Genomic DNA, 26,853 nt, shown 5'->3' with positions numbered 1-26,853 from the left:
CGTTAGAGTTGGTGAGTTCCTGACAAGACAGAGACAGTTTCAATTTCTCACAGACTGTCAGGAGCTCCATGTTTTTTAAATGCCTGTGAGACAGATGTAAGCAGAGGAAGATGTTCCCTGACTTTTCAGTGTTATCTGAGGAGCATTCTTTTCTCCAGCCTTATCTCTCTGTCAGTAATGGGCCTTCAGTGATTCCTGCCAGATAGCTGCTGCGGATAGACTGTTAGGCAGGCAGATAGAGCAAAGCTTTCCCAGATACTGTAGATCTAGACCAGGCTGTTTTTCCACATGTTTCTGCCCCTTGGTGATTGGTAAATCCCACTGAATGGCAGTTTGACAGACACCGCACCTCTGCTTCTTAGTGGAGTGGAAGAAAAAAACAAAAAGAGATGAGTGATTGATCCGAAGTGCCTGAAGTGTTGCATGGTGAACTTTCTTTGACCACATCCTCAATCAAAAGTACAGTAAAAGTCATCTTCTTCTTCAAGGTGTGATGAAGACATGGATCAGAGATCTTTGATGTGACAGATCGTGGATATCTTCATCTGACCCTCCTGACTCTGAGCTTGTTGCTGCTTTTATTGTTTTGTGAAACAATTCACTGAGGAGAAGGATGCTATGTCAAAACTGTTTTTAGAGCTTTGACGCTAAAGGGAAATAGAAAACTTCAAAGAACGCAAACTGCATGCGCCTGTATGTGTGCAAAAGTGACCTAAACAATATTGACCTCCTGTTGACAAGTTAATGATAAGTTAATTGCCTGGTGAGCAAATGAACTTATAGTCCTCACATTCTCTCCAAGATAAAACACCCAAAGGTAGCTTATCCTCCCTAAAGGCATCCAGTTAACTCTACAACTTCTTACTTTAATTCACTATGACCGATTAATGTTTGGGGAATTGGCGAAGAAACGCAGAAGGGGGGAGTGGAAGGGCTGATAAGAGTTGAAAGCAGCAGTGGGGAATGGAATTGTAGTAATAAGCTGGACTCCTGCTGTCTCCTCTTTGGGGAGATCCCCACTAGTGCTGTCCCAACTGTAGTGTGAGGAGAGGCTCAGCCATGGGTCTTCAAAGTACTGCTCTGTTATGGATGAACTCCTTTGTACTGCTATTATCCATTCAACGCACCATATCTGAAGACAGCTCCCATCCTTCAAACAACTACAAGTCTAGGCTGCGCCCAGCGGAGCGAGAGTTCTCACTCAATGAAAGATTCCCAACAACATCACTGGAGCACAAGGCGGTGCTTTGGTATTTCCAGATGTTTGGCTTACGACTAGAGACGCAGATCCAGTGCCTAATAATAACACTTGTTGCTTTTTAGTATGTTTTACTCCTGTTGTGGATGAGATTGTTTTATCACTGACATTTGACTTGATCTCCATTTATTTTGGAGTATGTAAATTACCAGCTGCTGCAAGAGGAGACAGAATGCTACATGAAGATATCATACTATGTTGGTGTTAACCCCTCTTCAGCTCTGACACTGTAGCTGCCATCTGTGTGTGTGTGTGTGTGTGTGTGTGTGTGTGTGTGTGTGTGTGTGTGTGTGTGTGTGTGTGTATGTGTGTGTGTGTGTGTGTTTATGTATGTGTGTGTGTGTGTATGTGTGTGTGTGTGTGTGTGTGTGTTTATTATTTATTAACTCATATGTCTAGTACAGCGTCTTCATCCAGACCAATCCCCATGTGTGACAAAACAAAATGAAATAAGACAAACGACACTAGCACAGAATATCGAAGAAGATTGACACATATTTACAATACATTAACAATAATTATACTGTCAGTTTTCTTAATTAACTGATTTATCATTTAGCATAAAAATCAAATCAGAATTCTCATAATTTCTCAGAGCCCTTAAAATAGCTAAAAAGTACAGGCTATGAGAAAGGAAGTATGTCAGTAGTTTTGAGAGCCTTTAATGGTGTATAGATTGTTGGAGAGATAGTGAGCTCGTTTTGCACTGTTGGGAATTGGTGCTGCTCTGTTAATCTAATATAGAAGTCTCCAAGCAATATGTGATTTTTCATGTGTAGGTGTTTGATGATCAACTTGCCCTTTGTGCTGCATCTGATTTTATAGAAGAACACTATATTTTTGGACAATAAAAGTGTTGTTATTGTGGTTGTGCTTACCTTTAACAGTGTTTGGAATCTGCTACCTGTGCCTGCTGTGGAGGCTGCATGTGTTTTGGTATAAAACAGATGAATTCACCTCCGTGTGACACAAACTGAACATTACAACTATCTGAAAGGCTGGATTTATTGCAGGGCTGTTGCATTGGATTGCATTAGATTGTACAGGTGTACCAATAAACAGGCAATTCGGTGTAAGATGAAAATGACAGTCTTTGCACAGCAGAAGGGTCCTTAGATGCCCGAGGTTTTTATTTATACAGTATATGTGTGATAGAAAACCCGTCTAGAAATATTCTAAATAGAGAATACCAGAAGTATGTTTAATAATTTACTCAGATAGTTTCCTCTCTCTTTCTCTCTCCATCTCTTTCTCTTTCTCTCCCTCTGTCTCTTCCTGCCATTTGCAAGGTCAGTGGGTGCAGAAGGTTGGGCTTTAGTTGTGTTCTGTCGTCGTCACTTTCTCCTCGGAGCTGCAGGCTGCGACAAAGAGCCGGCATATATGAGTGCCGCCACAAACACAAGACCTGTGCCAGCCACGGAGGAGCAGCGTTCTTGCTTTCCGTTTAGTTTTAAGTCTGAGTATTAACTGAGTGATAAAGGCCGTCTGCTTGTGTGGAAGCTCTGAAACGTGCGCGAGCCCACAATATAAGGGGACGCACTTTTACTCCGAGCCTATTCATTTTCCAGCTGACGTGGGAGCGGGAGCGCAGGCTGAATTGTTAGTTTGGTATCTCTCTGTGTGCCGGGAAGGAGAAGAGGGAAGCGGCGCTGACCTGCTAGGATTTTAAGCCATCCCCGTTATTATTATTTTTTTTTTTTTTTTTTCAATCAAGACCCCAGACTCCGGGTGGCTCCGCTGTGGACAGACTATACTCAGAGCGATGACTGTACTGAATTATCCACCGGCTCTCTGTAATTTCTCCGGCGAAGACAGCCCCACCACTACCACCACCACCACCCGTCCTTAGAATAAAGCTGCTGTGAAACAAGTCAGCACCGTCGCCGTTGTCTAACAGCTGGGATTTATACTTTACCATGTCTTGAGACACGGAGGGGAAGCTACACAGATGATGGCAGTGAGTATATAGGCTCGGTTCAATGGCACTGATGTTGCATCCAGGCTACTTTTAGCTCGTCTCTCGGGGCAGGTTTTATCCACGCAGCCGGTGACTTTAATTTTGACCGATAATTGTGTATTGACAGGGGGTCCGTCTGGTCACAGCTGTAGCGGGTGTCATCCGCCGTGTGATATAGGGCGTTTCTGTCACCGCTGTTGCCGGGGGATATCAGGTTTCTCCTGGGACTTTTTGGGGAACATTACATCATTTGAGTAGCCTATGAATGACTCTGCAAATTGAAGGAACGCGCGTGTATTTTCCTAATGTTTATAACCTGAATAACGTGTCATTTTCAATCAAATGCATCCATTAAAATAAATGACAGCCTAGGCTATATGTTGCCAGATGTAATCATGGAGTTGTCATGCGTGTACAAATGCCACTTGGAGTGCGCTCGATGCACGCAAAGACTGGGCGTATGCGCGATGATGTCCCCTTACAAGGCATCTAGAGATCGACGGGCAGAGTTGTGAGGGTAGTCTTTGACATAAATTAAACTCCCCCCAAACACCCACCCGGCTGCGGGGTGGGGATCGGTGCAGCTGTCAATTTGCATGTATTTTGTTGGCCAAATCCAGTCTGTATGGTCTGCCTGCGCTTCGGTTAATCCCATAGCGGATCAGCTTTACCGCTCCAGCCTGCCTTCTTGCAGCGCCTTCCCCTCTCTCTCTCTTTACCCCCCCCCCCCCCCCCCCCCCCCCCCATTCACACATACTTTAAATGATTGCAGTATATTAATCGGGCTCGTGTGACCATCATGTATTGACGTGATGATATCTGGAAACCAGGCGCTGTTTGGAGGCAGCACAAATCGGGATAACACTTCAAGAAAAAGGATCGATGACCGAGATTTGAAACGCGATAGCAGCTTGGATACTCCGCTTCTACTTAGCGGTCTTCCTACTTTGGAGAGGAAAACCCACCCAGTTCCTGAATCCGGGTTTTTTATAGCAATTAATGGGTGACAAAGCCACGATGACGGGCCGGTTCATACACGACAGGGACTGGTGACCGAGTAGTGATCCAGCGCGTTTCATGAACACGTCGGTAAGGTTGTTGTACGCTGTACAGATAAATTGATACGTTATATGATTAATCAACATTTTGAGCTTAAATATTACCTCTTACAAACTCGTGACCGCAGTCCTTTTTGCTGTAAAATACATAGTCCAAGCGATTTCGAGTATTAGGCCATAACTAGGCTGGTAATGTGTGTGTGTGTGTGTGTGTTGTGTGTGTGTGTGTGTGTGTGTGTGTGTGTGTGTGTGCGTGCGTGCGTGCGTGCGTGCGTGTGTGTGTGTGCCCTTAAATCCTCCCTCTTCAGTTGTAAACCCACCGGGGCTCCTGGAGTTCTTTATGTCAAGAACACACAGATTGTTGAAAATGATCCCAAGGGCAGTTTAGTTGTTATTACTCTCTCTAGACTCAGACTAACAAACAATCATACATTCTGGCACCGGTCTAATTGATGAGTGAGTAAAATAATACTACTGAAATGCAACTCTCCTTCTGGACACAAATGAAGGTCCCAACACCCCTGTGGAAATGCAACGTGTTACCAATTTGTTTTTAATACCATCATTTTAACTGTCTAATGACAACTTGCCACCATGTCAAGGCAAAACCTGGCTTTTGTGGCCCCATTCGTGCTCATCCCCTGCAGCAGCTTCACTTCTATTCTCTTTGACCTGTTCGCATTTCACAGGGAAATGCAAAGTTTCTCAGCACAGAGTGGCACATGTCTGAACACTGTATCAGCAATTTGTGTATCTAGTCTCCAAGATGCTGAGTCACATTGCTTTGCCTATTTTGTGTATTGTCCTTTGACGTCAGCAGCCAATGTCTGGCCAGGTGCGATCTAGTAGCCATAACTCAAAAAAGCTTATTCCCATTAGAATTGTTACTGTGTGTTTTGCAGTTTCTCCCTCTTGAATCTTCTGTAAGAGGCAAAACTACCTCATGGTCCAAACCAGTAATCAGCAATCTTCATAATTAATTTATTTTCCACAGCAGCTCATAATGTGGATCACGTAGGGAAGGTGTCGTTAATTTCTCTTTGCCCTGAGAGAAATTCTGCTGCTCCTTGCTTTTCATTAACTTTTAAAAGTGGTGTGAGACACTATGATAATGTGCTCCTGTGGAGAAAAGACTGATAACTCTGCAAGAGAAGGCTCAGGTCAGGCGAAGATTTGTGGAGGGTTGTAAACAACACAAATGTTTTCATTAGCTGCAAACTATTCAGTCAGGCAGTGATTGGGGCTCTACAGGAGCAACACAGTCAAGGTTAGACGACATCTCTGGACTCATCTGTCCATGTCACAGTTTGGTGTGTTGTGTATTGACACGTCAGTGTCACTCACTCTCAGCCTTCCTAACGCCCTGTTTTGTCCCCATGGTGCTGTGCAGATGTAGTAGTAGGTGGTGGGATATTATTCTGACACATCCAGCCACACAGACTCTGCCTTCTCTGTGTGTGTCAAGTATTGCACAAGCCCACACTCGCACACATTCACATTTACCATTACAGAGGAATGCAAAAGGAATGGGATTAACAGTGAGCGTAGTCTAGAAAGACTCAGAAGCTTTGGAGCAGTGCAGCTGTAGAGGGGAAGACTAGCAAACAAATCCAAAGGAGACTGTAACTACAAAATTCTGTGCATAAAGGAAGTTCCTGCGGGACAGGAAGTGCTTTGTGGTCGCCTGTCTGAAACCACAACACTGGTGTGACTAATCTATGTCTACACACTTCCCCAAATTCTCTTTTGATTTTCCACTTTTCCTTCCCCCTTCCTTCCCTCATTGTTCACTCTGTCCAACATAGAATATATCTGTTTCAAACCCGCCTTTCTCCTCACATATTCCTGTGTCCTGTCCTCTATCTCATTCTTTCTCTCTGTTCCTTTGTCATTGCAGGATTACCGGGAGGATGGCATGGACCTGGGGAGTGATGCATCCAGTCGCTCCAGCTCAGAGTCCAACTCCAACAAGGTTACACCTTGCTCCCCTTCTCTTGACCTAGCCACTTTGGAGGACTACAAATCCTCCCCCTCTCTGGACCTGGTCACCTTAGAGGACTATGAGGAGGACGAGGACTACCAAGAGTATAAGAAGAAGGTGATAGAGGAGTGGGAGAGCGAGTATGGAGAGGACTACACCTCTCCACAGCCTCCTGGTCAGGAGGAAGGTGGAGGAGGCATTGTGGGAGTTGACGGCCTTAGCAAAGGCTACAGGAAGACAGTGAACAGTCGCAGCCTCGCCGAAGAATTCCAGGATGTGAAGACCGTCCCGCCCCTCCCGGCCCCCGGTGGTCACACTGCCACCTCAGTCGCAGCCGTCCCCGAGGAACTGAAACAGAATGGCAATCTGATTTTGCCCAGGAGCAGCCAGCTCCACTCCCCCGGTACACCACAGGGGGGCACAGGGACTCCCAAGCCCAGCCACCGCAGCTCCAGTCAAGGCAGAGGGAGCCGCAGCAGTGGCGGGGGAGGTGGTGGTGGAGGAGGTGGAGGAGAAGGCAGTGGAGGGACTGGTGTACGGATGGGAGGATACAAAGAGGAGGAGGGTGTAGAGGAAGAACCTCTGCCCACCATGGACTGGGCAGCCCTGGAGAGGCACCTGGCTGGGCTGCAGTGCAGAGAGCAGGAGAATCAGAACCTCAACCACAACCAGAACCACAACATGGGCAAGACCAACTACACCTCAGTGAGTGTGCAAGGATTTTACACTTTTCTACGTGTTCCTGTTGGTCTTTTCAGATTTCCCACGCACTGGTGTGCCTCGGTAATCCAGCAGTTATCCATGTCAGATGGACCCTGGAAACATGAGGTTAGGTTAGCTGCAGTAAGAAAGGGGGATTAGTCGGCTAATGTAGCGCTAAGCTATGTGGCCCAGCTATTAACCTGACCATCACGGAAGTCTGGGCTCCACAGCTGGAGGGAAATGGAGGCTGCAGGGGCAGCAAGGAAACAAGGTTTCAAACAGACATCAACAGGAAGTACACTGACTCAGAGAATCTCTGTCCGACAGTTCACACAAATTGACAAATACACATTGCATCTCTCTGAAATGTAGAAATGTCACATGTCATCGTTATAAATAGGAGTCATGTCAGCACATAGTTGTGATTCGATGAGAGTGGACAGAACTTTAACTGTGAAGATTTGTTGCCTTGACTTGATGTCTGTGAAATCTAATTTCTAAAATTCTATACGTTCTTTGCCATGTGGCGTGTCTACCAGAAGAGGTCAGTGTTGCATTGACTTTCCACAGTGAGCTGCTGCAGGCCTTTTAATGCCAACACCAGCAGCACCACTACTTCAGGCTGTTATGATTCACTTGCAATCTCATGACATCACTCAGTTTAAATCACAGTAAGAGCCAGACTTTTGTGGTTTATTGTCAGTCTGCGGGTCCAGAAGGGTGTAGCTTTAAAAAAAAAATTATATATATGGGAGAACCAGGAGAACATTGGTTACAGCAGGCACAGTTTCAGTGCAGACACTTGGCGCTTATGTCACTGAGTAAAACTAAGCGAGGGCAAATGTGTTTTGAGAGAGGGGGACTGGTGTTCTCTTTTAGTATGCGAGCACCAAGACCTTTTCCTCAGTGCACACAGACAATGGCTGCAGCCAGTGCCATTGTGAGTGTGTTGTGTGTGTTGTGTGTCTTTGTTTGTCTGTCCTGGAGGCCCCCTCTGTCTCCCTGAGGCATGTCAGGAATGCAGCGGGAGAAGTGGGGGATGAGAGGAAGGAAAGAGGGAGGAACAGACAGGAAGATGGTATCTTTAAGACCGGGCAGATCAGGGCCACGTGGCTCATGTGTTTGTGTCAATGTTCATTACCTGCTGTCCATCTTAAATGGGAAGGTCACCCCCTGGTTTGCTTTCGTCTGGGGGATAGTCTGCTCTCTGTCTCTCTCTCTCTCCCTAGGCAGTGGGATGTGATATAATTGACCTGGGTGGAAGAAAATCTCATGAAAGAGAGCCTCTGTCTCCACATGCAGCCCCTATCTTGTGCGTGCACACACTCAAGCACACACATTCACACATATGCTCACCGCCATTGATACATTCTTGGTCTCTGCTGGGGTCTCACATGTGTGTACATGAAGGTAGACTAAGCCTGGTGTGGTAGATAGAGATAGACCAGTATTGATGGTGATAGTGCCACAGCTTCCAGCTGTCTCTCCTATTACAAGGAAAAAGCAACCCTCAGAAAAAATGGACCTCAGAGTTCGATGGCCCTGCGTAGATAAGAAAATGGAATTAGCCTTGTAATCCCACCTGTGCAGAGAGCAGAAGAGATACACCAGAAAAGACGAGAGACACGCGCTCATATCACAGACAATCCCATTCTTGAAATCATCATGTAGGTGCGATTGCTACTTCTGTAAATGAATGCCCGTCATATGGCTCATATCAGTACAATCAATTACTGAACTTCTGATATGTTTTTCGAATTTTAAGTTTGTTTAGTCCTATCTCTGACTTTCTGCACATTGTAAAAGAGGACAATGGTAGTCTTGACCTTCTGCTAAACTGCTAACAAGAGCATAAAAGCAGTCAAGTGGCAATTTAGGACATTCCCACGAGACATTCTGGGTCTCTTTCTATGTCAGGGGGCATCTGGATTTCTTAATTCTCAAATTTGCAGGACTTAGCAGGCACCCTGGAGGAAAGGGAGGGCTGGTGCTTTTAAAATGTTGTTAAATATTTAGACATCCACTCAGGCGGGACCCACCAGCGAGACGGTGCGTGTGTTCATGTATAGAGGGGTCTGTCTGTCTGGGATGTTGCCGGGGTCCAGCGGGACAGTGATATTCATGCTTCAGTAGAGCTTCAAAAGCATCAGTGCTTTCAGAAAGATGGGACATACAGAGAAGCTGAAAGTTAATAATGTGTAGCAGTCGCTGAGTGCCTGGAGACTGATTTTGGCTAGTCTGCCAGAGCTACAGAGTTTTTCTTGTATGTAAGTAATGTAAAAAAATGTTTGGAGCAGTCAAATCAGTGGTTCACCAGACAGACTCAGTGCATCAGACAGGATCCACAGTCTCTTTGCGTACTGGTTGTCCTGTTCACATCTCCATGGCATTTGCAATAGTTCCTTTTGCTGGTAGAGGATAGGGTTAAATTACAGCACAAGGTGTCTTTGAAAAGTTTTTTTGCCTACATTTATTGCCTGAAATAGTTAACACATTTCATAAAGGTATTGATTTTTGAGCTGTGGGCCCAATTGTAGATTTATAGAAAGCTTTCCAGATTCCACTGTATCCCGTGCCATGAAAAGCTTCATTTCCGCTGTATGTCGTTTAATCCCCGGCTCAGTTTTGTATTAATGAAGTAGTCATGTTATTGCAGGTGTGTTTAGTTAGGGTGTGGTTTCAGGCTGCTGTAATCTCAGCGTCTGCCTGCAGGCTGTGGGTGTGGGGTTAGGAGGATTCATGAGGATGAGGGTCATGCTGACCCGTTCGTAATGTGTTTCTAATGAACTCTGGAGGCGCGTGGCAGAGACGGGCCCACAGGGACTTCAAGTACACCAAGGGGTAACACTACCCTAACCCGCCATTTAGCCACACACCCTTGGAAGATAAACAATAATATTATTCCTCCGAGCCAGAACTTTACCTGTGTGGTAGAGTGCATACCGGAAAAGTCTTAAATCTATGCCTATAGGCTACTTCTTTTTCTATCTCAGAGTGCACACACCCAGCTTTACTCACCCTATATAAAAACACCCCATGGGCAAATTGTGGACCTGTGTTGGGACCTGCAGCATCATTCCTGCTTTGGAAGTGTTTCTCTCTCTCTCTCTCTCTCTCTCTCTCACACACACACATAAACACACACACAAACACACACACACACACGTTCTATTTCTACTGAACGTATCCTAATCGTGCCTGAGCATTTACCATACATGTGAGTGCATCATTTCATATCAAGCGCTGAGCAAATTTGTCAGCAGGTAGACTCAAATACAGTCATACTGTTCAGATATAGGTTCACACTCACTGACTCACTAATCCTTTGTGACATGTCTGAAATCCATACACAGTACAATCCGATCATTAAGCATACTGCCCCTTAAACAACCCACCAACACTTTTGTGTTCTCTTTGTACATCTGTGAATGTCACTCACAGCAGAGATCTACATCGCCAGCTTATATTTCAGCACTGCAGGACTGTCTTCTCAAATACTGACCCCGTGTTATAAACTGGACACAAAGATTTTAGAATGGTCTAACAAAAACACTCTGTCGAGTTGCATTCGGGGAAGTGTAGGATCCATTTGTTTGGAGTATTGGAGTTTAGGGAGCAGCTTCTGCTGCATCAGTTTTGACCACTTTTTTTTCATATGCGTGTGCGTGTCTCCCAACTTTATGTAAATGCAATACATAATTGCTAGAACTGTCTTCTAAATTGGTGATAATATAATTGGAAATGGCATATGACACCTAACTTATGTTACATGTGAGACTACGAATGACCAAAAGTTCATCAGCCTTTGAAAAGTTGGACTACCTCTAAAAGTATATACGGATGTGGCAGTTTGCCCTTCTCCGTTTCCAGCAGTCAGAGGAAGTAGCATGTCGATGAACATCTACTTAATAGGAAGGTGCTGCTCAAGCACACCATATATACAGTAAAAAGGCCAAGAGCCAAAACAAATTGTGGAGTGCTCTGCCCCAGAAAAGCACTCAAGGGCTGTGGAAAATAAATGATGAGAAAGAAGCAGAGAGACACAGAGAGGTTAGAAAAAAGAGCAAAGGCAGAGAGCAGTTTCCACTCTGTGCTCTGTGATTATGTTAAGTTCAGTAGTTGAACTGTGCTCACCACCCTCCACTAACAACCTAACTGCTACCTTCACGCAGTACTCAGACTATGCCACGTAGAGGGAGAGACGGCGAGGGAAGGAGAAGAAAGAAATTGCAGGGTTTGAGTGCGGTTATAGTGGATATAAATAGGCACAAACAATGAATGTCAAGCAGTCACACTAGAGTTAGGTCCTGAATGGGGAAAACAAAGCAGGCAGGTCTGAAAAGAGAGGTAGCTGGGATGAAAAAGAACCTGCGGAGGAGGAGGGAGGAGAGAGGAGGAATGTGGGGTGGGAAGTTGCAGGAAAAGATAGTCAACGTATATATGGTCAGGAAGTGGGAGGAGGCTTCAGAGATGGGGGGGGGCAGGGCTTAAACCAGGTGTGGAGCGCGCCTGCTGAGGCTCTGGTGTCTGGTTCAGCCCCTTAAGCTTAACCACAGCTCCTTGTGTGTGTGAATGTGTGCATGTATATGCCGGTACCAGCTGAAACACGCCCGGTCCTCTGCACACTAAAACTCTCTCTCACACACACACTCCTCACACAAACTGACTGCACTGCCTCTGCCTCAGAGTCAAGCAGATTTATGCCTCCTGTTAGTCCATACACACACACTTACACACACACTCACACACGCACACATGTACACATTCACCTCACTAAATCAAAGGATATCTTTTTCTTTTCATGGTATCCTGACAGTCTGCCAGTGTTGGTAGATGTTTTTTTTTTCTTTTTCTTTTTTATCAGTGGAGTATTTTTCAGCTCAGCTTAACCTTGGATTCCTCACAGCAAGTCGGGCACTTAACTCAGGTAAAGCAAAATATGACCTGAATATGAATATGAAATCTGTGCTATCTGTCTAGTTTGTCAGACGGTTTTGAACATTACATGCACACGTGATGTGGCTGTAGTCAAACAGAGACAAAACTTCTGACAGCTCAGGCTCAAAGTAGATAAATTGTTTGGCAAAAGGCTCAAAATGTAATTTTAGCCCAGGGCACTGCATTCCTTTGCTGTAACATGTGGTCTTTTGAATTTGTATGTAACAGAAAAGTTAAATATGTCGAGAATAGAACATAAAGCAGATCCAGCTGTACATCTGTCTATGCATCTCAGTTTCCTCCCAACTATGTTATGTGTGACCCTTTAACAAAGAGCAGGTTCATGCCGGCAGGACTTTGACCATATGTGGGTTGCTGCTTGGTAGCTATTTGTTTTCCTCTTTTCTGGCAAAGAAAATAATCAAATATGCAGTGCATTTGCTTCGTGTTTTAAATAAGCAAAACTTTGTGCTGTACACCTGTTTTGAATGTTCCCTTTACCTTGATGTGCAGAGAGGGTTTGTGTGACACACCAAACCGGGATCAAAGAACTAGGGATGACAAAGGCTAGATGATCAAAAACTTTGGATACCTCAGGTCACCTCAGGCTTTATGTTAATGTGTCTTTATGTGTTACAAACTACAACTACAGCTACAACTGACTGTCGGCTGAACATTGCATGCACATGCATTCTTCACATACACCTGCATGGAGGAAACAGGGAGTCTGTCAAATCACAAAAAGGTGCACATACACAAAGCATACCAGTTAGTGCGTCCTGTTGTTGTTCTTGGAATACAAATGGAGAATAAGTCTGAATAGAAGGCACAGTTGACATGGTAAAGCTCTGCTTTGGTCTTCCTTTTGGAGGAAGAAAGGAAAAAGCAGCATTAGAACAAACTACCATAAATGGGTAAAATCAGCGATTCACAAGACTGAATAGCCAGTCAGTAAGCTCTCTCACTGTTGCGATTCAAAACGCTCAATGGGCCAAATGTGCCAGGCAGCTGACTGTCGGCTTGGTGTGTCAGGAGCCAAAGATATATAGTGCGGTTTGTTGTTTTTATCACTGAAGAGCCCAGTATTGACCCTTTTAAATTCAGCTGGAAAGTGAAGTTAGCTTAACAGCTCAATCATGTTTTATCTGAAGAGAGGGGTGGTCACCTACACACACATAAAATCAAAACTTTTGCTACTTAGATTGACCTGCTGGTTTTTGGATATTGTCAAAATGTCAAAGACATTCCTTCGGGTTATTAAGTTCATGACAGCCTCAACGGGAGTGGTACTGTCTGAACTGCTCTTATCTGGTGTCAAAGTACGGCTTAATCAGCTGCCCAATAACCTCTCCTCGTGTGAACTGGTAAACAAACACAAAAATACAGAAACCTATGTGAACTGATGACTAATAATGAGGTTATAGGTGTAGCTTCCCATCAGGAAGCTTAAGGTAAATTGTTACTGATGATTTCACCTACACCAGTGTGTTTGATGATCCAGAGTGATGTCACCTAGGCAGCGTCAACCAGATTGAGGCGCTGTTGTGATTTGAGATCAAATGATAATGATTTAGGAGGAGATACACGGCCTCCAGCAGCACATGCCTCCACTTTTTATCCGATTGATCAAAAACTCACGCAAGCACACCCTTCTTCTGATTCAGTCAACCATGATTCACCAAGGTCTGAGTAAGGCCTAGCACATAAGTCATCTTATAGGCTCATACCAAGTCTCAAACTCATTTTACTACACTGTTGCAAATCTCCACCCTCTTCCTCTCCTTTTCTTTTTCTCATCTCCTTCTTCCCTCTCTTCCAGACATCCCCTGTCCTTCACTACCATTCCCGCTCCTGTTCCCGGATAATTGTCCGCTTCCTCAAGCTGTCAGGAAGCATTATGGCCTAATGTTCTCACACAGCCAAAATACAGCAGGAGACCATTTCCCCCCCTCTGCCTGGCTCCACTTCTCCACCCTATGAAAACTATCAAAGAGGGGGCGCAGGCTATGAGTGGCAGAGCGTGCTGTGGAGGAAATGGGGATTTATGTAGCAGCGAGGAGACAGCCTCTAATGTTATAGCCCCGTGTCAGTCCTCATACTGCACAGTCACTACAGAGCAGAGCCAAATACACACACACAAACACGTGCTCGCACACAGGCCAGCTTTATAAGTAACGGGTCTGAAGGAGATATAAAAAAATAAAAACAAGATTTATTGCAACAAAAAGAAGAGAGAGAGAGCTGGAAATTGAAAATGAGAGAGAGGGGGGTTTATATTTTCTAAGCAGTGAAGGATTTTAAACTCATATCCATCACCTCTCCTGTGTCCTGTAGGAGAAATAAAGGGTTGAGTCACACACACAGACAGTGGCCTGTGTTTGCACTGACTGTGTGTGTGTGTGTGCTTGTCTGGACCTGTGTGTTCATTTGGGTGGAGTCGAAACATCAAACACTGTGCTTCTCTGCACCTAATTATAGTGTGTTTGGGTGGGTGGGTGTATGTATATATACATACACCCACCCACCCACAGAGTCTATATATTTATATATATATATATATATATATATAGACTGTGTGTATATATATAGATATATATATATATCTATATATATATAAAAGGTAGAAAAGTGGGTTGTGAAACGTGGTCTGTTTATTCCAGGCTAAAAATATATTACGAGGCATGTTTAAATCACATTGACACACACAGACCCCTAGAAACCAAGGGTGTGTTTTCCTCCATGTTTCAGACTCTCACTGTGTTATCTAAGCTGTTCATGTTCGTGTGTGTGTGTGTGTGTGTGTGTGTGTGTGTGTGTGTGTGTGTGTGTGTGTGTGTGAGAAAGAGAGAGAGAAGACTTTGTGCCAGATCATGCAGAGAGCTTCATCTGTTGCTATAGCGAACAGGGCATAAAACAAGTTTATCTCTTTGCCTATACCCACAACACAAGAATAACCATTCCATCAATCTAGTGCTCTGTAGGGCTGCAGTTAATGATTATTTTTTGATCAGTTAATCACTTAATCTATAAAATTTAGAGGGAAAATATACTGAGATATCTTCATATTGCTTATTTTTGTCCAACCAACAGTCCACATCCCAAAAATATTCAGTTTACTATCTCACATAAAACACACAAAGGCAGTAAACATCACAACAGAGAGCCTGGAACTAGGGAAGGGGCATTTTTGGTTGTGACAGGTATTTTCATTATTAATTAATAAAATAAAATGTCAGAAAATGTTAAATATTCATTTTTTCTCACAATCACAATATTTAGTTTTTTGTCCAAACAACACCTCAAAGCCCAAAGATGTTCAGTATTCAGTGATCTAATGAAGAGAAAATGAACGAAGCCTCACATTTGTGAGGCAGTGAGAGAAAAATGATTTATTTTCTGTTAACTAACTGATAAGAACTAAGATTAATGTAAGATTAACTAAGATTTATAGTAAGCAACTAGTCCTTTCAACTCTAAACTTAGTTCTTTCCACATTTTCATGATTTCATTTTTGCTTTCCACATTTTTTATGTGTAGTCAAGACAACAAGAAATATATAAAAAATCTAGTGTGTCTGAGCTGCTTATTATTCCCTGTGACTCACAACTCTTGTTTCATAATGGACTGCGCCATTGCACAAGTGTAACTGTGGTCAGTTTGTCATTTACTCAGTTGGTATACAAATTTGTTGTGACGCATTTAAAAATGTGAAACAAATATTAACACAGACTGGTGGTCACAGCACGCTCAGTCTCCCCACCACCAACTCTAGTCCTCATTAGAACAACCTCTGGCGGCTGAACATAAGCACAAGCGCACACATACACACACATGCACTCCCTGGCCTTCCACATCAGTTCCTCCCTGTCAGAGCGAGCTCATTACCGCCAGAATCTGGCCCTCACACTGAGCCGACCTGCTTTGCTATGCAGTGTTTTTACACTGGCACAAAATGTCAGCTCGCTAAAAGCATCTGTGCTCCCCTCTTCCTGCTGAGACAGAGAGGGAGGCAGAAAGAGAGAAAGAGACGGAATGAGGGGGGAGATGAAGAAAAGTGGTGAAAAGAAAGCAAGTGTAGTTACACTGAAAGGCCAGAGAGAGAGGAAGGAGGGGTAGATGGCACACAGGCTGAAAAGAGAGAGGGCAAGCTGTTTTGTCAGCGAAAGGGAGGAGGCGTCGCAGCATGACTGGGATCCATGTATTTTCCATGAGCTGTACAGAGTAGAGATCGACCGATATGGTTTTTTCAGGGCCGATACCGATACCGATTATTAGTAGTCAAGGAGGCCGATAACCGATATTTGGAGCCGATATTTATTTGCAATAAAAGGGAAAATATTGGCGTGAAAATTTTGAATAATGGAAAAATTCCACTTAACTTTGTTCAAATGCCTTTAATCATATGTTTATTTAACAGCTTTTCAGATTTGCAACATGTTAAAGTTTTTTTTTTCTTAGACAATAGATATCTTTGTTTTAAAATTCTAACAAAAAATGCAGGGAGCTCCCAGGCTCAGCAGCATGTCTTATAAAGTTAAATGAAAACTTAAACAAATAAATAGCTCACTAAAGTTTTCTACAGTAAATAAAGTTTTCCAAAATTTCAATATAACTGAAATGTTAATCTTTCACTTATCTTTGTTTTAAGTTCAAACAAAAACAAAAAGTGCAAGGAGTTCCCAGGGTCAGCAGCATCTCTTATAAAGTTAACTGAAAATTTAAATAAATAAATAAATAGTTCCTGAAGTTTGCAGTTTGAAGAATGCAGTTCATGTAGGCTTTATGATGCAGTTACATTATGTCTTAAGTCTTGAACAGCAATATCCTGCTCCTCTCTACAAGAAACTATCAAAGACAGCTTCAGGACACACTTCATCTAACAATATGTCATTTTCTGCTGCTTGGGATCTCTCAATCAACACAGAAAAAGGTAAAGTACTTGGTAGTTAAACAGCCATTATTGCCCTACAGTTTTCTCTCAGACAGACGGTACTTGCTGTCAGTTTCTGCAGCTTCTCATGTGGCTTACACAAACACACACACACTATTCACTAGCCATCCCCTCAACGTGCTTCCCTGCAATCTCTCTCTCTCTCTGTGTCTCTCTTTCTCACACACACTTCTTACTTTTATAACTATTTCAGTATCAATGTTATCAGTAACCTTGTTTCAAGGGATTAAACACTAAATAGCCTAAAGCATCTTCACTTTAATAATCAGTGTTTATCGTAGGAACAGACAGCTGCCGCCAACGTCTTGGGCCTCACAGTAACGTTAGTAGTCGTGAGTTGTAGAGTTTCTCATGTGACTTCCACACAAACACACACTTTTCTCTACCATAACAGACATTCTCCCCATTGCTACAGTCTGCTGAGCATCTAGAGCCGCGGACCGATGGGTTAACGTTACGCTAAAAGCTAACCAGCCTTCACCTCGACGGGCTTCCCTGCAATAAAACCGGACATATCGATATTATCAGCAACCTTGTTTCAAGTGATTAACAGGCACGTCTGGAGGGACTGCGAGCAGCAGAGCTGCCGCTTATGTTTATATAACGTTAATGGGCTCACAGTAATCTTACTAGTAGTTGTCAGTTGTAGAGGACTGGGATTTTTATTACAATTTCGGGAAACTCTGCTGCCTTAACTTACCTTCAAAACAAGTATTTGCTCTCCGGACCTTCTCCACCGTGTGTGTAAGGACTGTTCATGCACCGCTTACACTGCTGATTGGCTGTTACCGTGGCTCTGCTTGTAACCAATCAGATGGTGCTGTGGGTGGGACAATGCTGGCGACAGAGTAGTGACAGCAGACAGAGAGGCGCGGCTGCATCATAGCCAAAATAACCCAGTTTTAAATTGATCTCTTATCGGCTGTCGAATTTTAAAAAAGGCCGATGCCGATATGCGTCAAAATGCTGAATATCGGCGGCGATAATCGGCCCGGCCGATAATCGGTCGATCCCTAGTACAGAGTTTTAAGCGGCATTATTTACCACCTACAGTATCATGTCCGCCTCCCTCTGTATCCCACTAGTTGTAGTAGCGTGAACAACCATGTTATTCACTCCGTTATCAGTGACTTATGATTAGGGATTCACTATTTTAGTTTGCATCTATAAATATGCCAACATAGCAGAGATAAATACACAGAGCCCCACATGAGTGTTGTTTTGATGTGCAGGATGAGAGGAGCTGCTCCAGTGCTCGGTGTACACTGTACCACACACTCACAGCGAGAGTGACAGAAAAACAGCACTTTCTCCTACTCTATGCATGCATAATTTACTTACTACAGTTGAAATTTGGTATAAGAATCAGCATACAGCTATAATTTAGCAGAAAGCCACTATTTGCAGAAATCCACTTGTCTTTTAGTTCTTAGATTTACACCTCCCAGTTCAGGGAGGAACAACTCATAATGTAGCCAGTGTGTGGGAGGCTGAACTGCAGTCTGCCTGCCTGTATGTCTTTCTCCAGTTAATAATCTTTGTTCTGAGTCTTCATTGTGCTGATTTAGGCCTCTTACATAATCACAGTTGTTGCTGTTTGTCTGCTGTGTCTGTTTTTTTGCTTATTTTTTGCTGTTAAAGGCAGCTAATACACATGCAATTCGAGAATCAGTGGCTACACACTGTACAGTCCTCGTTGTGTTGGATGTCGTTTTTTGTTTGATTTTTTTCTAGTGTGGATGAACAGGTGCTGTCTCTGTCTCCGTCTCCACCTGTAGTGCGACTCAGATTGTAACCTTGACAACCGAGTGTAGGTCAGTGGGGGGGGGGTGTCTTCAGACTGACCGCTGCCATGGTGATAGAGGAGAGGAAGGGGGTTGCTGGGGTGTCTTGTATCAAAGCATGGTTCACAGATGTTGGACATCAAAGTTATTCTTTGCTCCTGTCTATGTGTGCGCGTGTACATCAGAGAGTGAAATCTGTACAATGCATTTGTATTCAAAAGGGTGAAGCATCAGGCTTTAGTGAGCCTGAGGCAGTAAAGATCTTAATACTGGAGCTAGTACATCAGATCGTTGACTCACTAACACTGGGTATTGGCTTCCATTTTAATGTTCTTCGCTTATGAAGCCTACTAAAGCAAAGGAAAGAAAGCAAGTACAGTAGCTGTGTGAGGATGAAAAAAGATTATCTCACCTCCGCACACCTGACCAACAACTGCATGAAGTGCTTGGCTTCTGGGATTATGAGTTTTGGAAAGTCATAAGAGAGCTCGGGGGGGGGGGAATTTTAATTTTCTTTAAGCGACTGTTGATCACTAGAGGGCAGAAAGTACTCACCACAGCAAATCCATAGCAACAAACCTGATTTGAATCAATTCATCACATTTCAATGGCTAATGCATTAGCAGAGACATATGTCCAGCAGAAAAACAGCAGCAACAAAATGTTTTTTCACCAGCAACTTTATAATCTGCAATTTCTCACACGGCTTTCCTGTTTTTCTCCTAGTTACTGTGTGCCTGTAAACTCAGCATAAGCTTTAGAGTCCCAGTTGGTAGCTTTCACTGAAAGAAAAAACAAGTTCATCACAGGTCAATGTCATGCACAGGTAATTATATCCAAGGTTAGTGTGACAGCTGTTGGCAATGTTCCAAACTGCACCAGCTTGGCACCACGCAGAAGGCCATCCCAGAGCCAGTGATGTGCAGGCTTGAGCAGAGAGATCAGAGCAGGGAGTTCATCGATCCGCTTCCAGCTCATTAAACCCACGAGTGGTCTTATCGGGAAAAGCAGCGTCACCCAACAGAGATCAATATCAGATAGAGAGATCTGACCCGGGAGGAGGGATGAGATACCAGGAGGTGCCACTTTGCCAAAAAGAACGACAAAAATGAAAGCTGAAACAGATGTATGAGTTAACTGGATGTCACATTCTCCACATTCTTGTGCAAAGCTGTTTCACTGCTGTGATGGGTGTGATGACTGTGGAGCAAAATAGAAACACAGCATTTAGAGTAGCAGATAAAAAAAACTAAAAACTATAAAACAGTGATCTGTGAAATGATTACTCAACTCATTGAGTAGTTCAATAATAGAAACTTAAAAAGAAATCATTATAACCTAATGATTGTTGAAGACTTTACTAACTTATCAAATGTGATGGTGTGGAGCCTTTTTCTGTCTTATGTTCAAAATGTAATGTTTTAAGCTGTTCATTGGACAAAACAAGGGACTTTAGGAAATTGTAGCAGACATATATAACAACATTTCACTATTTTCTGACATCTTGTAAACTAAATTAGTATCTGATTTTTCTCAAACTAATCATTAGTTAAATCAGTTGTAATAATAACCATTAGTTTCAGCCTTGGTGCAGATAAAAAGATGTGGAAGGACTCATGTTTACATCTCAGTGAGATCAAAAAGAATGGACGAACAAGAAAACAAAGAGATTTATCACAGTAATGAGCAGAGGTCAGGATGGGGGAATGGATGGAGAGATGGAAAAGGGAGCGATTAACTGAGCAGGTTGTCCTGCATTTGGATTATAGACCAGCCATCTGCCACTATGGGATTATAAACCGACAAAGAGACCGAGAAAATGAGGAGAAGCTGTGGATACCGTGCAGTGTCCACATACCACGGATACTGTGTCACATCAGTGTCACAAAGTCACGCATCAGTGAATGATACCTCTTTGCCTGAACAGTTGAAACCGGTGCTAGAAACACATTGAAGGTTTGATGCCCAGCCGTGTTTTAGTTCGATTTTTACAGCATTGCAGCATCCTACCCCTGATGACTATTCATGCAGCACAGATAGGGATTAAGATAAAGATTAAAGTATGAAAGTCATTCCTCTACCCTTCTCCCATTCTTCTCTCTCTGTCTGGCATGACTCCATATGAAAGAGCAGAATGACATCCCGACCCTGACCCACACCGCCCTCAACCTCCCTCCCTTTTCCACTATCCCCTCTTCCCACTGGCCGACATACACTCAGCCCAGCAGCTCCTCCCCCTTTTCAATCTGAACCAGACAGAGAAAGGCGACCGGGAACATAGTCACTCTGCTTTTCACCGCTCCCCTCCCTCCCTCTCTGTTTCTCTCTCTCGTTCTCACTACCCTCCTCCAGTCTATCACTGCCCTCCCTCTTTTCGGCTTTGGGGAAGCAGCGATCAAACCCTGCCCTTCTCTCTTGACAAACAGACAGACCAGAAAACAAGCAGAAAAGAGAGACAGAAAGCAGAGGGTGAGCACTAAACTGACTGGAGAGGCAAGCAGGAGAATTGATTTTTAGTTTGGATCAAGGACTCGGTGGGATCCCTCCTCTCCTCTCCTCTCTTCTCCTCTCCTCTCCTCCCCTCTCCTCTCCTCCCCTCTCCTTTCCACTGGAATACCACTGCAGGGCTGGGAATCTTATCCCAGTCCCGCTTCTGTTCCCCCAGCTCAGCCAGCTCCGTTCTAAGATGCTGTGAAGGATGGTCCACCAGGAAAACTGTTCGTACCAGGTAGATCTCAGAGCTAAATGGCATAACACAAATCACTGTAATTCGATTATTTCTTTGACATTTTGACGGACACTGAAGCTGCTGTTGATTTTCCTCTTGGTAGCTTTGCTGATCATGTGAATATCATGTTTTATTCCTTCAGTTTATCGTAAATCATTGAATGTCAAGTTGAAACCACAACATTGCTGCAAATGTGTCAATGCAAACATGTGTAGGAGTACTGCTCTGTCTTTACTGGTAATGTGATTATGCTGTGAATCTGATGGCTGGCTGGTTGCTAAGAGAGCACTTGACTCAAGGGAATAATGTCCTACCTCTCCTCCTCCTACTCCTCCTCCTCCTCCTCATCCAGCCTCATCAATCCATGTCAAGGAGGCATAAGGTATGCATGTAACTGCAAGTTTAGAAGTGTCACGACTGAACCCTGTGTGTGTGCAAAATGCTTTTCTGAGCTGCAAGTTTCATGTAAGGGATCCAAGTAGCTCAGTGTATGGTACAGACAACACAGTGATGAAGAGAATTTGAATGTGAATGGCTGCTTGGAGGGTTGCGTATATGTGTATATGTGTGTGCATGTTTATGTGTGTGTGACTCTTGTGGGACATGTGACAGCAGTGTCCCACTTTATCTAACAAGGAAATGGGAGGAATGAAGCAGTCATGATTAAAGGAAAGCAAGCACATTACAGCTGTACATCAGCTTTTCTATAACCAGCTCTGCTAGGGAAGAAAGTCTGCAATGCAGTGGAGATGGAGAGAGTGGGAAAAAGCAGAGAGGTAGATGAAAGGCAAATGAGCTGAATATGCCGGGGGAGGCATTGAGGGAGAAAGATGGAGCTTCTTTGATGGGGGGGGGGGAGAAAGTGTTGGAGCTGTGGGAGTAATGCATGAGAAGCTGCAGAGGAAGTGATGGAAGGAAACATAAGAGTTCTAGAGAGCTGGAACGGCCTTGTGGGTGTACTTAACATGTTTTATCACCGTGCAACATGAAACTTGGGAATCCAAATTCTGTTCCCCAACCATGAAATTTTCTTTTGGGTATAAGTAGACAAGCATTTTTTGTATGTGTATTGGAAAATGTGATGGATCTAGGATGTGCTGCAGTTTTATTCAGCTGAGTTGTTAAGCTGGGTTTCAAACTGGGCGCTAACAATTGTAAATGCTCACCTTTCTGGCATTGTCAACATTTGTGATGCTGATTTCTTGTCAGTTCTTCGCGCATCCTCTTGATCGTTTAGTTTAAGTTTGTGGAATTAATAAATTCATACATTTCCTCTGATTTAGAATTTCAGCTGTTGAAAAACCTGAGAAAGACTCTGATCATCTAGTTAAACATTTGTTTTAATCTTGGCGCATCTTCTGCATATTTGTTTTGGCATGTCAGGAGGGTGGATTTGTGCTTGTGTGAGTGAGGGAGCAGTTGTGTAACGGGATAAGGATTTCCTGCCATGTTTCATGGTAGATAAAAGCGAGATGGAGCGACATAGAAATGGCAGGAATGAAGGAGAGAGAAGCCGATAAGGAGAGTAAAGTGACGCCAAAGGGCTAGTGGAGACGGTGGATGAAAGGCAGAGATGAAACAGTAACAGGAGAAGTATTGACAACACAAGCTGAGCAAAGCAAAGGTAGAGATGAGCTGAAAAGAGCAATGAGAACGGCATGCAGTTTTCTGAAGCAGCTTGGATGATATGTGATAGGGAGAATGGAAAAAATAATTGACTTCAGTTCAATCAAGAGGATGAAAATTCAGGAAGATGTTGAAAAAAGTCTATGTTAATGAAATTGCTGTGTTGAAGCGTTACGTGGCTTTAATGCAAGGGGTGTGCTAGAAAAGAGAGATAGAGCAAATAAGAGAAAGAATGAGATCGGTAAGCGGAACAGAGGGTTCAGCCTCTGATAACAGCAACTCTCCAGAGGCCCCTCAATTAGACTGGTAACCTGGCAACCAGCAGGCAGACAGCGCCCCTCACACACATATAGCACACACGTACATGCACACACCAAGGGATGGAAAGAAGCAAAGGGCAATGGGGGGAAGAATAGAGGAGAAGGAACGAGTGAGGGGTTAAGTGAGGGAGTAAATTAGATGAGTAAACTGTTAACAGTAAAAACAACGGAAAAAGAAGAAGGTAGGCAGGGCGTTGTCCCTGCATCTCTGTTTGTGTCCTGGGACCGTCCATGTCTTGGGATCATCTCTGTTTTGGTTATCGGTGTCATTGTTTTCTCCCCGCTTTAGTTAAGGTGTGGTCCTGTTGCCCCTTGGCTGTTGATGGCTCAAGGCGAAGGAGAAGAGAGAAGATAGATGATGGGAAGGAAAGGAAAGGAAATACGGAAAGCTGTTTCTTCATCGCATAACGATCGAGGCAGGCGTCCCCTTGGTGTCAGAAACCATCAGCCAATTAAGTCACAGGCTGACCCTGGGAGAACCAGTGAATCAACGATAGTTGACCCATAGTCAAGAAAACCATCTATCGATTTAACCTCCGTCAATTTTGCAGATAAACCATGAGGCCAAAGAGAGCAAAAGATCACAATAATAACCAATCATCTACTGAAGCCATCTCCATCATCTTGACGCTGCACTTCATTTCATTAAGTGCTTAAGTGAGCTAAAAGCACGGTGTTTCTCAGTGGGTTTACTAAAGGCTGAGGTCTCAATATGTCATCCTGTTTTCAGATTCTCATGTACATCTATAAATCTTGCAGTGCCGTATTGTCAGCAGCAGCAGCAGCAGCAGTATCAAGAGGGTGGAGAAGGGTGATAGTTGAGATTTATCAGCTTGGCCACAGTGTGTCATCTCGGGCCGCAGGTATACTCATTTTGCCAAGGCCTCACAAACTCTGATTGAATGTTGAGTCCTGTCACACGCAGTATTTGTGTGTATGTGTGTGAGGATTTATGTGTATTTATGCTATGCATATGTGTCTACAGGCTCATGCAGTTTTTCAGACTTGACGGGAGAGGGGGGAAGGAGAGCTCCAGTGTCAGTGTAACAGTATATGAGGTGTGGCGTGATGAATTATAAATGAGGACGAGCAGTACAGTAGATATCACTGACGGATCATGTAAGAATGACAGAATTGATCAATAAGGGTGTTTAATAAACCCAGTTTATGGAATTACTGACATTATAGACTTGTCTAGTTTGCAAAGAAATAGTTATAGAATGAAACATGCCCCATCTCCAGCTCCAGACTTACAAAAGCACACACACGATATTGATATGAATCTTCTCATTTCATTCTTGTATGAAGCTCTTTTCCAAAATATTGAACTATACCTTTAACATCTAATGTTATGTAGGCAAATGTGATAACATGATATAGATTTTAGATTGTATTTTTAGCCAGCCACATTCATCTGAGTAGAAGGAACATAAGATGGGAAAATTAGAGCATTTCTTGCCTTAGTACACACACAGATTAAACAAGATCCAGGTGCAGTTTAGAAGTCTCCATATTAATTGCAGTTTGTAAGATATAGGACAGTGTGTGTAATGTAATTCTGAATTTGTTTCACTGCTCTGTAATGTATGTGAAGCTTGGGTCCCCTATATCACCCATTTGCTGTGCAGCAAGCCTCCTTTTCATCTAAGACAAGTGTGTCCTAATATTATACAATTTGTCAAAACTTCAGCTCCTTCAAACACTGGCCTCTGTGCGAGTTAGTGGACTTCCCGATGGGCCACCCTGTGCTTCTTTAGCAGCCCAATTTGTTTGGAACACAGAGCATTGCCATGGAGAAATTCTCAGCATGTTGCTATGGTAGCAGCCCCCTCTCTTCCTCCTCTTTCCAAAATAAGATCAGATCTGAGGCCCAAACGTTTCTTTCATATGTGTCAGTAAATGCAGTCTGGTATCACACAAGCATACACATAGACATTAAGGAGCAATGTGCCTGTTTGCCGATACAGAACTTACAAACAAACATGGAGTGGGACTGATAAAAAGAGCGAGTGCATCACAGCCACAGTGCCATTGGCCTTGGATCCCAAGCTTACAGGAGGTGCCAGGAACCCTCTCTCCCACAGTCACCCTCTGTTCACTTGGAACAATAAGCCATTCTGTGTGTGTATGTCTCTCTCTCTCACACTCGCTCTCTCAGCTGACCCGATAGTCGAGCTATCATCTACACCAGAGGAATTAACCTGTGTTTGTGTATGTGTGTGTGTGTGTGTGTGTGTGTGTGTGTGTGTCTCAGATACGCAGCTGAATGTATCCACATGCCCTTGAACTGTGATTTCGGCAATGTCCGTGTGCACATTTGCAAGTGTGTTTGTGGGTGTTGGTGGATGCTTCATGCACATAGGTAACCCAGGTAACCCCCACCCCCCACCCCCCTATCCCATTTGAATCAGCAGTGACTTCTCCTTCACTATGAAGTCAGCCTCAGTAATGAAGCAGAGAACCAGCAGAGCTGACTCTGCCCCACCCTGTAGCCCCAAACAGGCTGCTCCCACGAACAACTAACACCGGTTTTATTGGCTTGTGTGTGTACATGTGTGTGTGTGTCTGTGTGTTGTCTGTATTGTCCCCAGCAGCAGCAGTCCAGTGTGGGTGGATTCGGGAGACAGCCAGACAATTCACTGTACTCTACCCATAATCCCTAGGGATCAACACTGAATCAAACCCACTTCCTATTTTTTTATTTAACTGCTTTGTATGTGTGTATGTGTGTGTGTGTGTGTGTGTGTGTGCATGTTTGAATGCCCTTTGATGTTATCATGCAAATGCATTATTCCCCAACCGTCTTCATCTCTGGTTCGAGTTTCCTCATTCTATCATTCTATTCTCGTCTTCGCTCTGTCTCTCTCTCAGCAGAGTAACAGATGAATGTGACTCATGTTTATCACTATCACTTGGCATTCTCTTCCCTCTCATCACTCTCCTTTCATCTCCCTTGTACCTCTTTGTCCTTGGCTGGCTATTTTATTTTTCATCTGATATCCCTGTCTTCCCGTTAGATCCCTGACTATTTAGCAGGATTCATCCTCTGATTCTGTCTGCGGGTGGAGGTTTCTTTCTTCAAAGTAAAGAAATACAAAAAAAAACAAAAGAACTTTGAACTTTTAACACTTTTTCCCTCACCATAAGGTCAGGGTTAAAGTTTTGTGTATTTCTTCAAGGAATATAACAGTTCAGTCAAGTTGCTTGACAGATATAATGTATGTTTCATTCCAGCCTTGCTCAATGTCTTATGTGTGTGTGCATTGACTAAATGTAGCCTTTAACAGGGACGAGGGATAAATATGGAATGATAGTATTAGTAATATTTGCAGGCAACTAGTATTTAATAGAAAAAATACCAATAATGTAGATATATGAATTAGTAAAAAAGAAAAGAAAGTAAGAACCAATGTCTAATGAGAACACTATAGACATTTCCTCGTACTAGATAGGGCTGTGTATTATTTGAAACCTCTCAGTGCTACTGCCGATATAATATCTGTGTGAGTTTCAGTACCTGCATAGCTGCATAATAAATGCCAGAAATCAA

General features: G+C 43.6%; 1 protein-coding gene across 4 annotated transcripts in view; it reads left to right on the top strand.

Annotated features, from left to right (window-relative positions):
- Nucleotides 1-26,853, top strand: part of schip1 (schwannomin interacting protein 1) — a 205,125-nt gene that overhangs the window by 158,524 nt on the left and 19,748 nt on the right. Inside the window, exons 1-2 of one of the 4 annotated variants that reach the window (XM_056375027.1) lie at nucleotides 2,612-3,215; nucleotides 6,171-6,959. In XM_056375027.1, the coding sequence (XP_056231002.1) occupies nucleotides 3,207-3,215; nucleotides 6,171-6,959 (798 nt within the window). In that variant the 5' untranslated portion in view covers nucleotides 2,612-3,206. Of the gene's footprint in view, nucleotides 1-2,611; nucleotides 3,216-4,072; nucleotides 4,305-6,170; nucleotides 6,960-20,912; nucleotides 21,358-26,853 lie in introns of those variants that run through there. The other 3 variants (XM_056375026.1, XM_056375024.1, XM_056375029.1) reach the window with 3 other exon arrangements.

This window comes from Seriola aureovittata, chromosome 4 (genome assembly GCF_021018895.1).
Source record: "Seriola aureovittata isolate HTS-2021-v1 ecotype China chromosome 4, ASM2101889v1, whole genome shotgun sequence".
NCBI classification, from domain to species: domain Eukaryota; kingdom Metazoa; phylum Chordata; class Actinopteri; order Carangiformes; family Carangidae; genus Seriola; species Seriola aureovittata.
Note: the sequence above shows the minus strand (reverse complement) of the source record. Positions and strands in the feature narration are given on the sequence as shown.